Raw genomic sequence first — 16,484 nt, 5'->3', positions numbered from 1 at the left:
ATATCAGACTCTTCAGAAATCCATAAATATCTGAAATCTAAGAGATCTATATTAATAATTTTACCATACTTTATAACATGAAAGGATTTATTACTCATTTGATAATCTTTGTCATGTAATTTAACCTACCAAATAAACATAGTTTGCTATTTCTCTTTGGGATGTTTCAGGGCCCTCTGAAGCTCCCCAGACTTATCTAGAGGTCAGAGGAACTTCAGAAGAATTCAATTTAGGAAATTTTATCAAAAAGATATATTAAAACCGTTTACAACATTTGGTCAGTATTTGTCAATGTTGGTGGGTGTATCATTTAGCTTGTTGATATTTCTCAATGGGCGTGAATACCAAGGCTCAAGGTCTAGTGAAAGTCAGCTCCGCCATCTTCGACCTAATTGGCTCTAACCAGGTTTCTTATGGCTGTGTCATTCCTAACAAAATCAATTTATCTAACTAATTGTAATCCAATTTTAGAAAATTCTTATCATGCATAACTCTTTTTAGTATTTTTCATACCTTTTTTTTTGTTTACTGAAAATACACTTCCTAATTTCCTTTGGCAACCAAGAACTAACTTTTATATTAGCTTTTTACAGATTGGTGAGCATAAATACCAGTGATAATTTCTAAAACCCTTGCTTTCGTAGAACATTTTAGTTCAGTCGCTCAGTCGTGTCCAACTCTTTGCGACCCCATGAATCACAGCACGCCAGGCCTCCCTGTTCATCACCATCTCCCAGAGTTCTCTCAGGCTCACGTCCATCGTGTCCGTGATGCCATCCAGCCATCTCATCCTCGGTCGTCCCCTTCTCCTGCGCCCAATCCCTCCCAGCATCAGAGTCTTCTCCAATCAGTCAACTCTTCTCATGAGGTGGCCCAAGTACTGGAGTTTCAGCTTCAGCATCATTCTTTACAAAGAAATCCCAGGGCTGATCTCCTTCAGAATGGACTGGTTGGATCTCCTTGCAGTCCAAGGGACTCTCAAGAGTCTTCTCCAACACCACAGTTCAAAAGCATCAATTCTTCGGTGCTCAGCCTTCTTCACAGTCCAACCCTCACATCCATACACGACCACAGGAAAAACCACAGCCTTGATTAGCCAAACCTTAGTCGGCAAAGTAATGTCTCTGCTTTTGAATATGCTATCTAGGTTGGTCATAACTTTTCTTCCAAGGAATAAGTGTCTTTTAATTTCATGGTTGCAGTCACCATCTGCAGTGATTTTGGAGCCCCCAAAAATAAAGTCTGACACTGTTTCCAATGTCTCCCCATCTATTTCCCATGAAGTGATGGGACTGGATGCCATGATCTTCATTTTCTGAATGTTGAGCTTTAAGCCAACTTTTTCACTCTCCTCTTTCACTTTCATCAAGAGGCTTTTTAGCTCCTCTTCATTTTCTGCCATAAGGGTGGTGTCATCTGCATATCTGAGGTGACTGATATTTCTCCCGGCTATCTTGAGTCCAGCTTGTGTTTCTTCCAGTCTAGCATTTCTCATGATGTACTCTGCATAGAAGTGAAATAAGCAGGGTGACAATATACAGCCTGGACGTACTCCTTTTCCTATTTGGAACCAGTCTGTTGTTCCATGTCCAGTTCTAACTGTTGCTTCCTGACCTGCATACAGATTTCTCAAGAGGCAGGTGAGGTGGTCTGGTATTCCCATCTCTTGAAGAGTTTTCCACAGTTAATTGTGATCCACACAGTTAAAGGCTTTGGCATAGTCAATAAAGCAGAAATAGATGTTTTTCTGGAACTCTCTTGCTTATTCCATGATCAAGCGGATGTTGGCAATTTGATCTCTGGTTCCTCTGCCTTTTCGAAAACCAGCTTGAACATCAGGAAGTTCACGGTTCACGTATTGCTGAAGCCTGGCTTGGAGAATTTTGAGCATTACTTTGCTAGCATGTGAGATGAGTGCAACTGTGCAGTAGTTTGAGCATTCTTTGGCATTGCCTTTCTTTGGGATTGGAATGAAAACTGACCTTTTCCAGTCCTGTGGCCACTGCTGAGTTTTCCAAACGTGCTGGCATATTGAGTGCAGCACTTTCACAGCATCATCTTTCAGGATTTGAAACAGCTCAACTGGAATGCCATCACCTCCGCTAGCTTTGTTCGTAGTGATGCTTTCTAAGGCCCACTTGACTTCACTTTCCAAAATGTCTGGCTCTCGATGAGTGATCACATCATCATGATTATCTCGGTCGTGAAGATCTTTTTTGTACAGTTCTTCCGTGTATTCTTGCCACCTCTTCTTAATATCTTCTGCTTCTGTTAGGTCCAGACCATTTCTGTCCTTTATCAAGCCCATCTTTGCATGAAATGTTCCCTTGATATCTCTAATGTTCTTGAGAGATCGCTAGTCTTTCCCATTCTGTTGTTTTCCTCGATTTCTTTGCATTGATCACTGAAGAAGGCTTTCTTATCTCTTCTTGCTATTCTTTGGACCTATGCATTCAGATGCTTATATCTTTCCTTTTCTCCTTTGCTTTTCGCCTCTCTTCTTTTCACAGCTATTTGTAAGCCCTCCTCAGACAGCCATTTTATTTTTTTGCATTTCTTTTCCATGGGGATGATCTTGATCCCTGTCTCCTGTACAATGTCACGAACCTCATTCCATAGTTCATCAGGCATTCTATCTATCAGATCTAGACCCTTAAATCTATTTCTCACTTCCACTGTATAATCATAAGGGATTTGATTTAGGTTATATCTGAATGGTCTAGCGGTTTTCCCTACTTTCTTCAATTTGAGTATGAATTTGGTAATAAGGAGTTCATGATCTGAGCCACAGTCAGCTCCTGGTCTTGTTTTTGTTGACTGTATAGAGCTTCTCCATCTTTGGCTGCAAAGAATATAATCAATCTGATTTCGGTGTTGACCCTCTGGTGATGTCCATGCGTAGAGTCTTGTCTTGTGTTGTTGGAAGAGGGTGTTTGCTATGACCAGTGCATTTTCTTGGCAAGACTCTATTAGTCTTTGCCCTGCTTCATTCCGCATTCCAAGGCCAAATTTGCCTGTTACTCCAGGTGTTTCTTGACTTCCTACTTTTGCATTCCAGTCCCCTATAATGAAAAGGACATTTTAGGATGGCACCAAACATTATTCATGTATAGGCCCAAATCTCTTTAGTTCCTCTGTAAAAGGAAATTAGTTTTTAGTAGTAAATGTTTCAACATCTTATTTTATTTGGAAATGACCTAACTATTCAATAGACTTCCAACACTTAGCACAACCCTTAGAAATGTAAGTTACACCAATCTGGAGAGACTATTTTAGACAGATATTTCTAAAGAATAATTATTCTTAATAGAGTTTATATAAAAGCTCATATCTCATTTACGTTTTTTAGAAGTTTCTTCACTCGAGGTAATTTCCTTGTTGACAAACTTGTAACAGATATAATATTTAACTTATACTAAACCTAGGTACAATGAAAATATTCTACTTAATGTTAACTACTCTAACACATGTCTATATTAGATAGGTCAGCAAACAAACATTAATATCAGGTATCTACATTTGAATCAGTTCTAATGAGGTGGATGAAACTGGAGCCGATTATACAGAGTGAACTAAGCCAGAAAGAAAAACACCAATACAGTATACTAACACACATATACATGGAATTTAGAAAGATGGTAACGATAACCCTGTATGTGAGACAGCAAAAGAGACACAGATGTATAGAACAGTCTTTTGGACTCTGTGGGAGAGGGAGAGGGAGGGATGATTTGGGAGAATGGCATTGAAACATGTATACTATCATGGAAGAAACCAATCTAGGTTCGATGCAGGATACAGGATGCTTGGGGCTGGTGCACTGGGATGACCCAGAGAGATGGTACGGGGAGGGAGGTGGGAGGCGGGTTCAGGATTGGGAACACGTGTACACCCATGACGGATTCATGTTGATGTATGGCAAAACCAATACAGTATTGTAAAGTAAAATAAATTAAAATTTTTTTAAAAAATCAGGTATTCAATACTGAATATTTCCCAGTTCACATGAACCTGGAATTTATTGTTTAATTTAGAATTACTTAATTTGTAAGTCCTTACCTTTTTTTAAGCCAAATAAATACAGCTCATTACAAATTAACCTCAAAAATATTACCCAGAGACAAAGACATACCAAGACATATTTAGACAGACACAGTGCAAGATCTAGCTTCATTTTCTAAGTTTAGTCATGAATTAGATATTACAATATAAAATTTACTAGTTTATAAAAAATAGTTGAAATAAATAAAATTTTTAAAGTCTTTTTCCCCTTTTCCCTCAGTCTCAGGAGTTAGAGATGGTCTAGATAAGCGTTCCTGAGAGCCCTGGTCTCAAGGCACAGGGAAAGAAAATCAAGTTCTAACAAAATGGTGGCAGGTCTAAACCAAATGGTGGCCAGACAAAGCAAAATAGCCATCAAAAATCACAACACAGAACACAGAGTTAAAACACACACATATAAACCTGGCAGTCCTCATCAGACACTCCCTTACATACAAGAATAGAGTCTCTCAGAAAAACTCCTATAGAGACACAGAACTTCAGATCCAAGTGCTAACATCAAGGGAGAAAAGGAAGCCAGCCAAGTTGAAAGAAGAAGGGGGAGGAGGCGGAAGAGGGGGGCGAAAGGGGTAGCCTTACAGACGTCTCCTGCCACCTACAGATACCAAGGCGTTATGGGACTTTACCCTGGCCCTCCAGAGAAGGGAGGACTGGAACTCAGCCCTACCAGAAATCAGACCAGACCAGAACCAGAATTCGAGTTCTCTGCCAAGAGGAGGTGATCAATCTCCAATCCTCAGCTCAGGCTGAGGGCCCTTCGACCAGATTCCTGCGTCCAGGACCGGGGGACTAGAAAAACGGGGAATAGGAACGGTTAAGGAGAGGAAAGAGAGAGGGAAGGGGAGAGAGGTCAATAAAGTCTCTTTTTCCTTACCCGGCTGGGGCACTCTGGCCAGTTGTCCACATCAGGAGGAGACCAGGGACAAAAGGGTCCCAGTTGCAGCCACTGGGTCTGGTCCACTGGCAGGCAAGTTGGCCCCTGAGTACCCTGAGTGGTCAGGACATCAATCTCAGTGAAGAAGAGTCCCTGCCAGAGTCACCATTTGTTGCAGGAAGGCGGACCCCTTCCAGGGCTCTTGTCTAACACTTGGAAATGAATTGTCCGTGGAGACACATGTGCTGACAAAGCAAGAGACTTTATTGGGAAAGAGCACCCAGGTGGAGAGCAGTAGGATAAGGGAACCCAGGAGAACTACTCTGCTGCATGGCTCGCAGTCTCGGGTTTTATGGTGATGGGATTCGTTTCCGGGTGGTCTTTGGCCAATCATTCTAATTCAGAGTCTTTCCTGGTGGCACACGCATTGCTCAGCCAAGATGGATGCTAGCGAAAGGGATTCTGGGAAGTGGACAGACACGCAGTGTCTCCTTTAGACCTTTCCCGAACTCTTCCGGGTGGTGGTAGCTTATTACTTCTGTATTCCTTATCAGGATCTCCTGTCATAAAACAACTCATGCAAATGATTACTATGGTGCCTGGCCAGGGTGGGTGGTTTCAGTCAGTGTGCTTCCCCTAACAGCTTGTCAACAAAGAAAGTATCTCTAAAAACAAGCAAAAAAAAAAAAACTCCTAAAAAATGTAAATGCGATATGCGCTTTTAGATAAACTATTAAAAATAATTATACTTTAAAATATCTGTCTATAATAGTCTCGATTGAAGGCAGAGGAGAAGGGGACAACAGAGGCTAAGATGGTTGGATGGCATCACTGACTCAATGGACATGAGTTTGAGCAAGCCCCTGGAGTTGGTGATGGACAGGGAAGCCTGGCATCCTGGAGTCCATGGGGTCGCAAAGAGTCAGACACGACTGAACAACTGAACTGAACTGAACTTAGAGTAGTTTCTCCAGATTTTGTTTACCTGAATTTCTATCGTTATGCTAAACTAAGTGACAACAGTGTATTGAATAGCTAGCTCATTTCCAAATAAGTTAAGGTTCTGAAACATTCACTAGTTGACAGGTCCTTCCTCTTACACAGAAACTAGAGATTTTTGACTATCCTTAATAGTGTCTGGTGCCATCCTAAGATGTTCACTATAAGAAAGCAATTTTTTTTGATAGTATCACTGATGTGTATGTTTACCAACCTATAGAATGCCAATATAAAAGTCAGTTCTTGGTTGCTTAAGGAAAACGTATGCCTTTGTTATTAAAGAAGGTATAAGGAGTGAAATCACATTTTATGAAGGAAAAAGAAGCAGTTCTGACTTACAGGTGGCAGTTTCAGGATGAGAGAAGCAAAGGAATGGGTACAGAAAGGGATAACAAGGTTTATTGGAAAGTGGACCCCCAGAAAAGACTTTTATGCCTGGTACAAGCTTTCTTGAGATGTTGAACTACCTTTGCTAATGGATTTTAGGTTTCTTTACCTCTTAATTGATCTGTTCTAGGTTTACCTTTGAAATCTTTTGTGAACTTTGGCTAAGCGGAGAACTATTGTTTCACAGTAACTTATGTGATCCTACCTGACTGTTTTAAACATTTTCGACATTTATGAACAAACCTTCCTAAATAATTGATTTCTAGCTAACTTTGGGATGCTTCAGAGGGCCCCTGAGACCTCCCAAAGAGAGATATTTAACAACTTGAGTTCATTTGGCATGTTAAACTACATGGGAAGTGTTTTCAGAAAGAGTGATGAATCTTCTCAAGTTATATTGTATGATTGATGATACTAATATAGATATCCTAGAAATTATGTGACATTCATGAAAATCTGGTATGTTCTGGTAAAATGCTGTCAGTTATAATTCTAGTTATCATATTCAAGTGTTTCAAGTCACAGCAATGACCAGATTACTTTGTCAGTTTCAATTTAATCAGGTTTTAAACATGCCTTCTATGGTTTCACACTGATCCCTCTGTAAAAATACTGCTCCTTCAGGATGTTTGGAAAAGACTTTTCTCAGCTTACCCATAAACAATTTTTTTTGTTTGTTTGTTATCTGGTAAGCTGGCCCCAGACTGGAATTTAGTCTACTCTCTAGGTTAAGAGAACACGGTTTTCTTAGAATGAAGTTTTCGATCACAGATTATGAATTTCTTTAACTTTCAGTGATTTATATTTGTTTTTATAATTTTTTTTAATTTGGTAAAGTAAATAAGCATTATTTAAGATTATGGAACATGTAGGACAGACCAAGCTTTCCCCACTCCTGCAAATTCCCTTAACCCCTCAGATTCTTCTGATGGGACCAAGGTCTCACTTCCCTCCAGAGGGACAATCCAAGCTTTTTATCGGCTGATCTGCCCCTGGTATCAGATTCAATTGGAGCATTATTGGGTCCATAATTTAGGCATTAAATCATGACTACACACAGGAAAGGTGACTTTTTGATGCAGGATGGCCATGACATTCTTTGGATTTCAGAGAAAATTGGTTAAAATGAAACTTTTTTTTTTCTTGTAAACTGCAAAGCTTGTTCTTCTAGCATATGCAATTGAAAACCTCTAGGTTGTTAGGTCAATTTTCATTCCAGCCCAAAAAAAAGGCAATGACAAAGAATGTTCGAACTGCCTCACAGTTGCACTCATCTCACCCACTAGTAAAATAATGCTCAAAATTCTCCAAGCCAGGCTTCAACATTACGTGAACTGTGAACTTCCAGATGTTCAAGCTAGATTTAGAAAAGGCAGAGGAACCAGAGATCAAATTGCCAACAAGGAAAAAGCAAGAGAGTTCCAAAGAAACATCTGTTTCTGCTTTATTGACCATGTCAAAGCCTTTGACTGTGTGGATCACAATAAAGTGGGGAAAATTCTTTTCTGGGGAAAACAGATGGGAATATCACACCACCTGACCTGCCTCTTGAGAAATCTGTATACAGGTCAGGAAGAAACAGTTAGAACTGGACATGGAACAACAGACTGGTTCCGAATAGGAAAAGGAGTACGTCAAGGCTGTATATTGTCACCCTGCTTATTTAACTTATATGCAGAGCACATCGTGAGAAACGCTGGGTTGGATGGAGCAAAAGCTGGAATCAAGATTGCCAGAAGTATCAATAACCTCAGATGTACAGATGACACCAGCATTATGGCAGAAAGGGAAGAAGAACTAAAGAGCCTCTTGATGAAAGTGAAAAAGGAGAGTGTAAGAGCTACCTTAGCTCAACATTCAGAAAACTAAGATCATGACATCTGGCCTCATCACTTCATGGCAAATAGATGAGAAAACAGTGGAAACAGTGGCAGACTTTATTTGGGGGGGCTCAGAAATCACTGAAGATGGTGACTGCAGCCGTGAAATTAAAAGAGGGTTGCTACTGCTGCTGCTAGGTCATTTCAGTCATATCTGACTCCATGCGACCCACCAGGCTCCCCTGTCCCTTGGATTTTCCAGGCAAGAACACTGGAATGGGTTGCCACTTCCTTCTCCAATGCATGAAAGTAAAAAGTGGAAGTGAAGTCACTCAGTTGTGTCCCACTCTTAGCGACCCCATGGACTGCAACCTACCAGGCTCGTCCGTCCGTGGGATTTTCCAGGCAAGAGTACTGGAGTGGGTTGGCATTGCCTTCTCCAAAAAGACGCTTATGACTTGAAAAGAAAGTGATGACCAAACTAGACAGCATGCTAAAAAGCAGAGACGTTACTTTGCCAATAAAAATCTATCTAGTCAAAGCTATGGTTTATCCATGTGTCATGTATGGATGTGAACGTTGGACTATAAAGAAAGTGGACCACCGAAGATTTGATGCTTTTGAACTGTGGACACCCAACCACTCCATCCTAAAAGAAATCAGGCCTGAATATACATTGGAAGGACAAATATGAACCTGAAACTCCAATACTTTGGCCACTTGATGCAAAGAGCTTACTCATTTGGAGGTCACTTTGATTTGCCTGTGAGTGTGGGAGCCCAACCTAGGTGCAGGGCCTCAGGGGCAATTGCTACTGAATAATGACATTAACGCAAGTGAATTCCAGCCCTGTGTGACTCTCAGCACACAAGAGACTGGGAAAGCTATCTATCTTGGAGGAAGGAAAGGCAGGCAAGAAAGTGTGTTTTCAGGGCTCTCCTCATAGCTGGGGTTTGGCTCCTCAGAGGTCAGACCACCAAGCCTGCTCCAAGGGCCTCAGTTCCCAAGTCAGGGCCATGTGTCACCCTACACTTTCCAAGCCTTGCAAACACATTTCTAGGTCAGCCCAGTACTGCCCATGGGGAAGGAGGCTTCGGGAGTGTATCAACACCACAGCGGGGTGCCATGCTGGGGTCACCTAGCTGAGGGGCACCTGATACTTCCCATGGGCCCCCAGTGAAGAGTGGCAGGCTGAGCCCTGGCTTGTGAAAAACCAAAGCGGAGAGCACAGCTAGCTCTGGTAGAAGGAAGCAAACAGCCATGGGAGGCCTTTGCAAGCAGTTACTTTTTTCTCTACCTCTGGTGGGAAACATTGGCCTGATTTCCTAATCTGGTAGGATCCTCACCTTCACACACCCATGTACCTTTTTCTCAGTAATCTGGCCTTTGTAGACCTTTGTTACTCCTCATCAATAGCCCCAAAGTTCCTGGAGACCCTCCTGACCAAGCACAGGTCCATATCTCTCTATGCGTGTGTGCACAGCTGAGCTTTTTCCTGAACTTCTTGATTTTGAAGACATTCCTTCTTGCAGTAATGGTTTATGACTGCTATGTGGCCAACTCCAATCCTCTTCTCTACATGGTGATCATGTCCGGAAAGGTGTGCATGCAACTAGTAGTGGGCCCTCCCTCATACAGCTTTTCTGTCGCTTTCCTCCACACAGTTGCTACTTTTCGATTGATCTACTATGGCCCCAATGTTACTAATCACTTCTATTGTGATGATGTCCCTTTGATGGCCCTTGCCTGCTCAGCCACCAGCCTCAAAGAGATCTTGATTTTTATCTTTGCTGGATTCAACATGATCAGCTCTTTGACCACGGTCCTTATTTCTTACCTATACATGGTGGCTGCCATCCTGAGAATCCAATCTGCAGAAGGGAGGCGCCAAGCATTCTCATCCTGTGGTTCCCATCTGACTGCTGTCACTGTATTCTACGGGACTCTAATCTTCATGTACCTGCAGCCCAAATCAAACCATTCCCTTGACACAGACAAAATGGCCTCTGTCTTCTACACAATAGTCATTCCTTTGTTGAATCCCATGATCTACAGCCTGAGGAACCAAGAGGTAAAACATGCCTTGAGGAAAGCCTTTGAAAAATGTTATTCCCTGTCTCTAATAAACATTAAGATGTATCTTGTAACACTGACTGTCTTGGAACTATGCCACATGCAGATACGTTGTTTTTATTATCTTTTGATAGGTTAATTTTATTTCTACCATTTTTATATGAGCAAAATGACTTTGCACATGTGTTCTATTTTTCATATAATTTATAAGATAAACGGTTTAAGTGATTATAATGCACATTTTTAACAGATTGCTAGTATTTGAATCTGTGACACTTGATAGTTTTGACCTGGATAGTTTCTATTTAACTGATAATGAGATTTAGCCACTGCTTTCAAAAACGTTTCTATTTTATACATTGTGGAGACAGAAAAAGGGAGATGGTAAAGTAAATTTCTTGTCCATCCCCATGCCATTCCATGCGGTAGCTGTTCCTCAGCTGTACCCTGTCTGCTAAAAATTGTTCCTCTCTGCTTCTGACTCCCACTAGATTCACTGTCGGTCACTCTCTCTAATTCCATGGCTCTCATGTTATTTGAAAAGATGTCATTTTTTGACATGCAGATCTGGAAATCAGGGTCAGCTTTTGGAAAGTCATACTCTCTTTTTCTGTATCAAAACAAAAATGCAGACATACCCCTATATTCCCTCAGCAAAGCTTAAGATCCTTTTATAGTTTAGGGATTTGAAGAAATTACAATGGTTTGACAGAAAGCGGTAGTTTAAAACCAAGTTATAAACGTGGTTGCTGTCAGATGCCAGGAATATTGTTCTATGTTGGGGTGGTTGTAAAGTGATGCAATCTAAGACCCACTTAAACCATCAACTGGAATGTATTTTTTTTTTAATTCAGATTCAAATGTTTGGTGTCTACCATGTGGGTGATATTGTGAGCTATTCTCATAGGACAAAATCAAAAACATTCCTGAATATGCTGAATAGTCTGCTATTTTGGAAAATACTGGCAAAAAACTAATTGTATAAGTTATTTAAAAACAGTTTAGCTTATTTTGTCCAAGTTATCTTAGTAAACATTTCATTGTTAAATTAGATTTCACATTTATGTGAAGACATCAATATTGCCATGTTAAATTATTTATGTTGAACTTTAATATATGCCTCACCTAATCTCAACACTATTATTAAAGCAGCAACAAGGTGTTCTAAGTGGATGTAAACTGTACAAACTCTGAAGAGAAGCAATGCATTGCAATCCTGATTTTCAAGTTCTTAAATCCACTTCTTTTGGGGTCAGGGAGCACAGATGCAGAGAAATTAATCTTGGAAATCATGACTGTCAGTTGCCAAACATAAAACTCAAGAGAGGAGAACATCTTTGTTGTTGCTATTTTTTAAATAGTTCCAAAAGGATAATTTAAACAGTTAAAAGCACAGCAGTGAGCTTCTATAGTAAACTACAGAGTAAGGGCTAACCCTGAGACTGGCAATGTGAGAAGGGTTTAAAGGTTAGGGAACCTTTCAAAAGGAATCTGCTGCCCCCTCTGGGTAGCACACTGGATTCAGGGGAGGTTGCTGCAAAACCACACGTTTACCAAAGAAACTTCAGATACATTCGAAGAGCTTCTAGAGCAGAAAGGATGATCACCTGGGAGACTAAGAAAAACTAAAGTAAAACCAAAGTTCTAACATTGAAACAATACTGTAAAGAAATATATTAGTTCCATCAGCCTGCGTTAACAAAGTACCACACACTCATTGACTTAGAACAACAACAATTTATTTTCTCGCAGTTCTGGAGCCTACAAGTCTGAAGTCAAGGTACTGGTGGAACCAGGCTCTCTGTGGAGCTCTGGGGGAGGTTCCTTCCTTGTTTTTTCCAGCTGCTCGTGGTCCCAGGCATCCCTGGTCTTGTGAGCATCTTTCCAGTCTCTGCTGTCTTCTCGTGGTCATCTTCCCGCTACATCTGGTTCCAGATTTCTTCACTCCTGTAAGGACATCACTCACACTGGACTGACGGTCCACCTTACTCCAGTATGACTTCATATCGCCAGTTGCATCTTCAACAGCCCTATGTCCAAATAATGGCCTATAACCCAATGATCCTGTAACCAGACTCTGAAGTTCTTCAGGTTAGGGACTTGACACATCTTTTGGGGGAACAATTTCACTCATAATAAGTGTGTGTAAGTGTGTCATGCTCAGTTGTGCTTGACTCTGTGTGACCCTATGGACTGTAACCCGCCAGGCTCCTCGGTCCATGGGGTTTCCCAGGCAAGAATACTGGAGTAGGTTGCCATTTCCTTCTCCAGGGGATGTTCCCCCCAGGGATTGAAATCATGTCTCTTGCCTTGCAGATGATTCTTTGCCGCTGAGCCATTGGGGAAACCCCAGTAATCCCATGGGATTTTCCAGGGAAGAGCACTGGAGTGGGGAGCCATTGCCTTCTCCACTAATAAGTAAGGACAGTCAAAGATGTGCTGGCTCAAATGCCTGGTGACAACACACCTTATACACCTGCAAGCACAGTGCCAAAAAAAGTAGCTGAGATTTCCTAAGCTTAAGAAAGAGACTTGTAAGTACCTAAAAAGGCTAGCAAAATGGCCTAGATGACGGGTCAAAAGGGATCCAAAACCAAATAGTGTGACAACTGGAGTCTGAAAGGTCATAACAAGCCCAAGGACTCATCAAGTAGTTAGGACAAAGGGATGTATAACCTAATATCTAATATAGATCAGAAGCTTGAGTTTTTCTCCTTCTGGTTAAGACAGAAGACAAGATGCCCTTCTCTCAATACCAGAATAATTTCTGAAGAGACTTGATCATTCTCAGGTAAAAATTGTCCTAGTGAGTGGTAAGATGCAGAGGTGAAGTGCCAAGGATATGTTTATGGAAAGTATAATAAGGGCAAATATAGCACTATAGCTAAGTGAACTCCCAAGATGCAGTGACTTAATAAAGTAATTTATTCCTTTCTCAGGCAGCAGTATGAGTTAAGGGGTTTGGAAAAGGCAATTAGACCCTCAATATGTGGTTTCCATCTTTGTCTAAAAAGTGATCATTTCAGTGGCAACGTTTTCAAGTGGGAAGGAAGAGAAAAAAGTCGATATCTAATGGCTTTAACATAGAGAAGGTGATCTTTGGGTTTCAGGCACCACTTTCTACTGATGGCTCATTGCCAAGACTTGACAACATTATGTATCCCACTGACAAGGGGCAATGGGAACGGTGGTGAACAGCTGGATGACAAATGTATTATTTATAAAATAAAACATAAAATAGTGGACACTGAGGAATATGTCTGCCATAAGGATCACAGAAAATGTGATCTTAAAGGGTCAAGTTAAAATGATCTCTGTCAGTACAATTGTTTCTTGAGCAGCCTATCGTTTCATACTTGACACCAACTTGTTAGAATCAAACTTAGGTGATTTGAAAACATTAAAAAAAAAATTTGTTAGTGTACTTTCCAATACTAATCAAATAGTACTCTTTCTTCCTGCTCAGAACCTAAAGTTATGAAAAAGAACTCTCCTCCCACCATCTGCTTTTTCTCAGAACCAATCTGAGGGAATGTGGCTTGTGGGCAATTAGTAAATTAGCCTGAGTAACAATACTTTCTGTGCTTAAGTGAATCCATCTTTCCAGTGATACTACCACAAGTAAATATTACTTCTCAGAGTCTTTCTACATATGTTCAAATGTGCACCCCTTTTAATTGGATTAGCCCTTAAACAAGAATAAACTCATTCATGAGAAATTGCTTCTGCTTCTGATTTGCTTTTATGATGGTATTATTAGCAAGAGTCAACAAGGACAAAAAATGTATTCCACTTATATTAAGAATGAAGGTAGATTAAGTGGACACCAATCAACATAAATTGAACTGTAAACGTGTAATCAGATCCCAATGATAGAGTTTGAGCTGTGCTGATCACATTTTAACACATGTCTAGTGCAATGACATTTAGTTTTACACAGATTTTTACCTGGTTGATCCACTCTAGTTATTAAAAGCTTGACTTAAGCAGCTAAATACAGACCTAAGAATGTAATGTTAGTGACAAGAATTTGGAATCAAAAAAATACCTTCATCATAGCAATCAAATGTTTAACAGGACATTCTTCTGATCAAAAGTTAGATTGTAAATGACAAAAATCCATATTGTTTCATCTTTTTAAACTATGAGAAGGACATGATAGGCTTTACTCATAAATTGTTCACCTATTTAAATTAATGAAGAGAAAAACAACTATCCAAAATCCAAACCAAAGAGGAGAATTATGATGAGTCAACAGATTGTTTGAAACACAAATAGTGTTAATTATAGAGCAATAAATTCGGAGAGTTAACCTTCTGATTGATTCATGATACTAGTTGAAGATTCTGAATACATTTTTGTTTTCAAAAGTCCATGCATGTAAGAATGTTATTGAAAGCTTTTTTGATAAATGAGGATCCACCAACTTTTATATTCATGGAAAAGTGATGAAGTCTTAATTTTTTCTCACGAAATTATATATTACTTATAAAACAAGTGAAAAGCAATTATATATAGAAAATATCCTAAGAAAGCATATTCAACTCTTACAAAGATACCTCCAAATTAACACGTCCTTGTCCAAATGTATTCATGAGTTATCCGATGACTACACTTAGCACAATTTCACATACACTGTGACTAACATAATAGGTCAGGGTTAGGATGTTTGCATATGTAGACAGAGGAGGCTTAGTCCTGAGAGTCCATTCATGGGGAAACATCGCTGCGTTAGACTGGACCTCTTAGTATATGGAAGTGTTGCCTCTACACAGTCTATTCTAAACAGGCTTATTTATATGCCTGGACATTTATAACAGGAAGCGGCATACACAGAATTATGGGCTGCAGGTTCACTGCCCCAAGTTTGCCTTCCCGATTGCTTTGTTGACCGCCTCTTTCACATCTTTGTTCCTCAAACAGTAGATCATGGGATTCGGCATGGGAATCACTGTGGTGTAAAACACAGCCACCATCTTCCCCTTCTCCACAGACTCTTCAGTGGGCCTCCTGAGATACATGGAGAGGAGAGTCCCATAAAACATGGTAACAACTGCCAGGTGGGACCCACACATGGAGAATGCCTTCCTCCTGCCATTGGCAGAGCGCATGTGCAGCACAGCTGCTATGATGAGGGTACAGGAAATGAGAAACACTGAGAGGGAATATGTGAAATTAATCCCAGCAATAACAATCATGGTGCGTTCTTTAATGTGGACCCCTCCACAGGCAATCTTGATAAGAGGAGGGTCAGCACAATAGAAGTGGTTGATTTCAAAGCTTCCACAGAAGTACAGGCCATATGTCCACAGTATGCAGGTTAGGCTAACAGAGAATCCATAGATGTATGGCAAGGGAGATGAGACGAGCACAAGCAGTCCTGGACATTTTACGGCCATAAAGCAGAGGGTTGCAGATGGCCATGTAGCGATCAAAGGCCATCACAGCCAAGATATATACTTCCACGTGGACAAGGGCTATGAAGAAGTAACACTGCACGAAACACCCCACATAGGAAATAGTTTTTGTCTCTGATAGTAAGTTTTCCAGCATCTTCAGAGTGACATTGGAAGAGAACCACATATCCACAAAAGACAAATGACTCAAGAAAAAGTATATGGAGCTCTGAAGCTGGAGGCTGATGCTGATCAAAACAATCATACCAATGTTCCCTGTCAGAGTGAGCACGTAAACCACTAGAAACACCACAATAAATAGAATTTGAAGCTCCTGATGACTGGTCAACCCCATAAGAACAAATTCTGTCACATCTGTGAAATTTGGCATTGCTTTCACTTAGACCCAGTCTGCATTGCCTATGGACAAATTAAAAGAAACGAATGGATTTATTTTATTCTTGAAAATTTTGAGTCATGTTTATCAGTAGTCTAGTTCAAATAATATAAAAATCAATGTAGACTTTGCACAAAGTTTAATATGAGTATATAATCACATTTATTTCCTTTAATAGGACTTATAAGTAATTATTAAAATATTTATTAGTTTCTTAACTCTAAAACAGACAATTACTTTCATATACTACTAGTATTAGACACTTATTTTTGCTAAATTATTTCAATGATGCTAACATCATAGAGTGCTAATAGAAGTAAAGCTAGGCTGAGAATCATCAGAGAATGACCAAATCCATTCCAACATATTGTCTTACAGGAAATGACTTGAGACTCATAAATGTGAATATTCAATAAGGTCAGACAACCACTTTGTGCTGAACAGGGAAGTAATAAGAGTGAATCATTGAAATTCCA

General features: G+C 40.2%; 1 protein-coding gene and 1 pseudogene across 1 annotated transcript; one reads left to right on the top strand and one right to left on the bottom strand.

Annotated features, from left to right (window-relative positions):
* Window positions 1-9,402: 9,402 nt before the first annotated feature.
* On the top strand, window positions 9,403-12,168 carry LOC128064122 (olfactory receptor 1038-like; annotated as a pseudogene).
* Window positions 12,169-15,068: 2,900 nt separating this feature from the next.
* Window positions 15,069-16,005, bottom strand: LOC128063190 (olfactory receptor 5M9-like). Its single transcript, XM_052655820.1, is given in 2 exon segments — window positions 15,069-15,569; window positions 15,571-16,005. Coding segments are annotated over 2 exon segments (933 nt in total). The 5' UTR covers window positions 16,003-16,005.
* Between the last annotated feature and the right edge of the window lie 479 nt (window positions 16,006-16,484).

This window comes from Budorcas taxicolor, chromosome 18, assembly GCF_023091745.1.
Source record: "Budorcas taxicolor isolate Tak-1 chromosome 18, Takin1.1, whole genome shotgun sequence".
NCBI lineage: Eukaryota > Metazoa > Chordata > Mammalia > Artiodactyla > Bovidae > Budorcas > Budorcas taxicolor.
The sequence above is the reverse complement of the archived record's forward strand: the minus strand, read 5'-3'. Positions and strand labels throughout refer to the sequence as shown.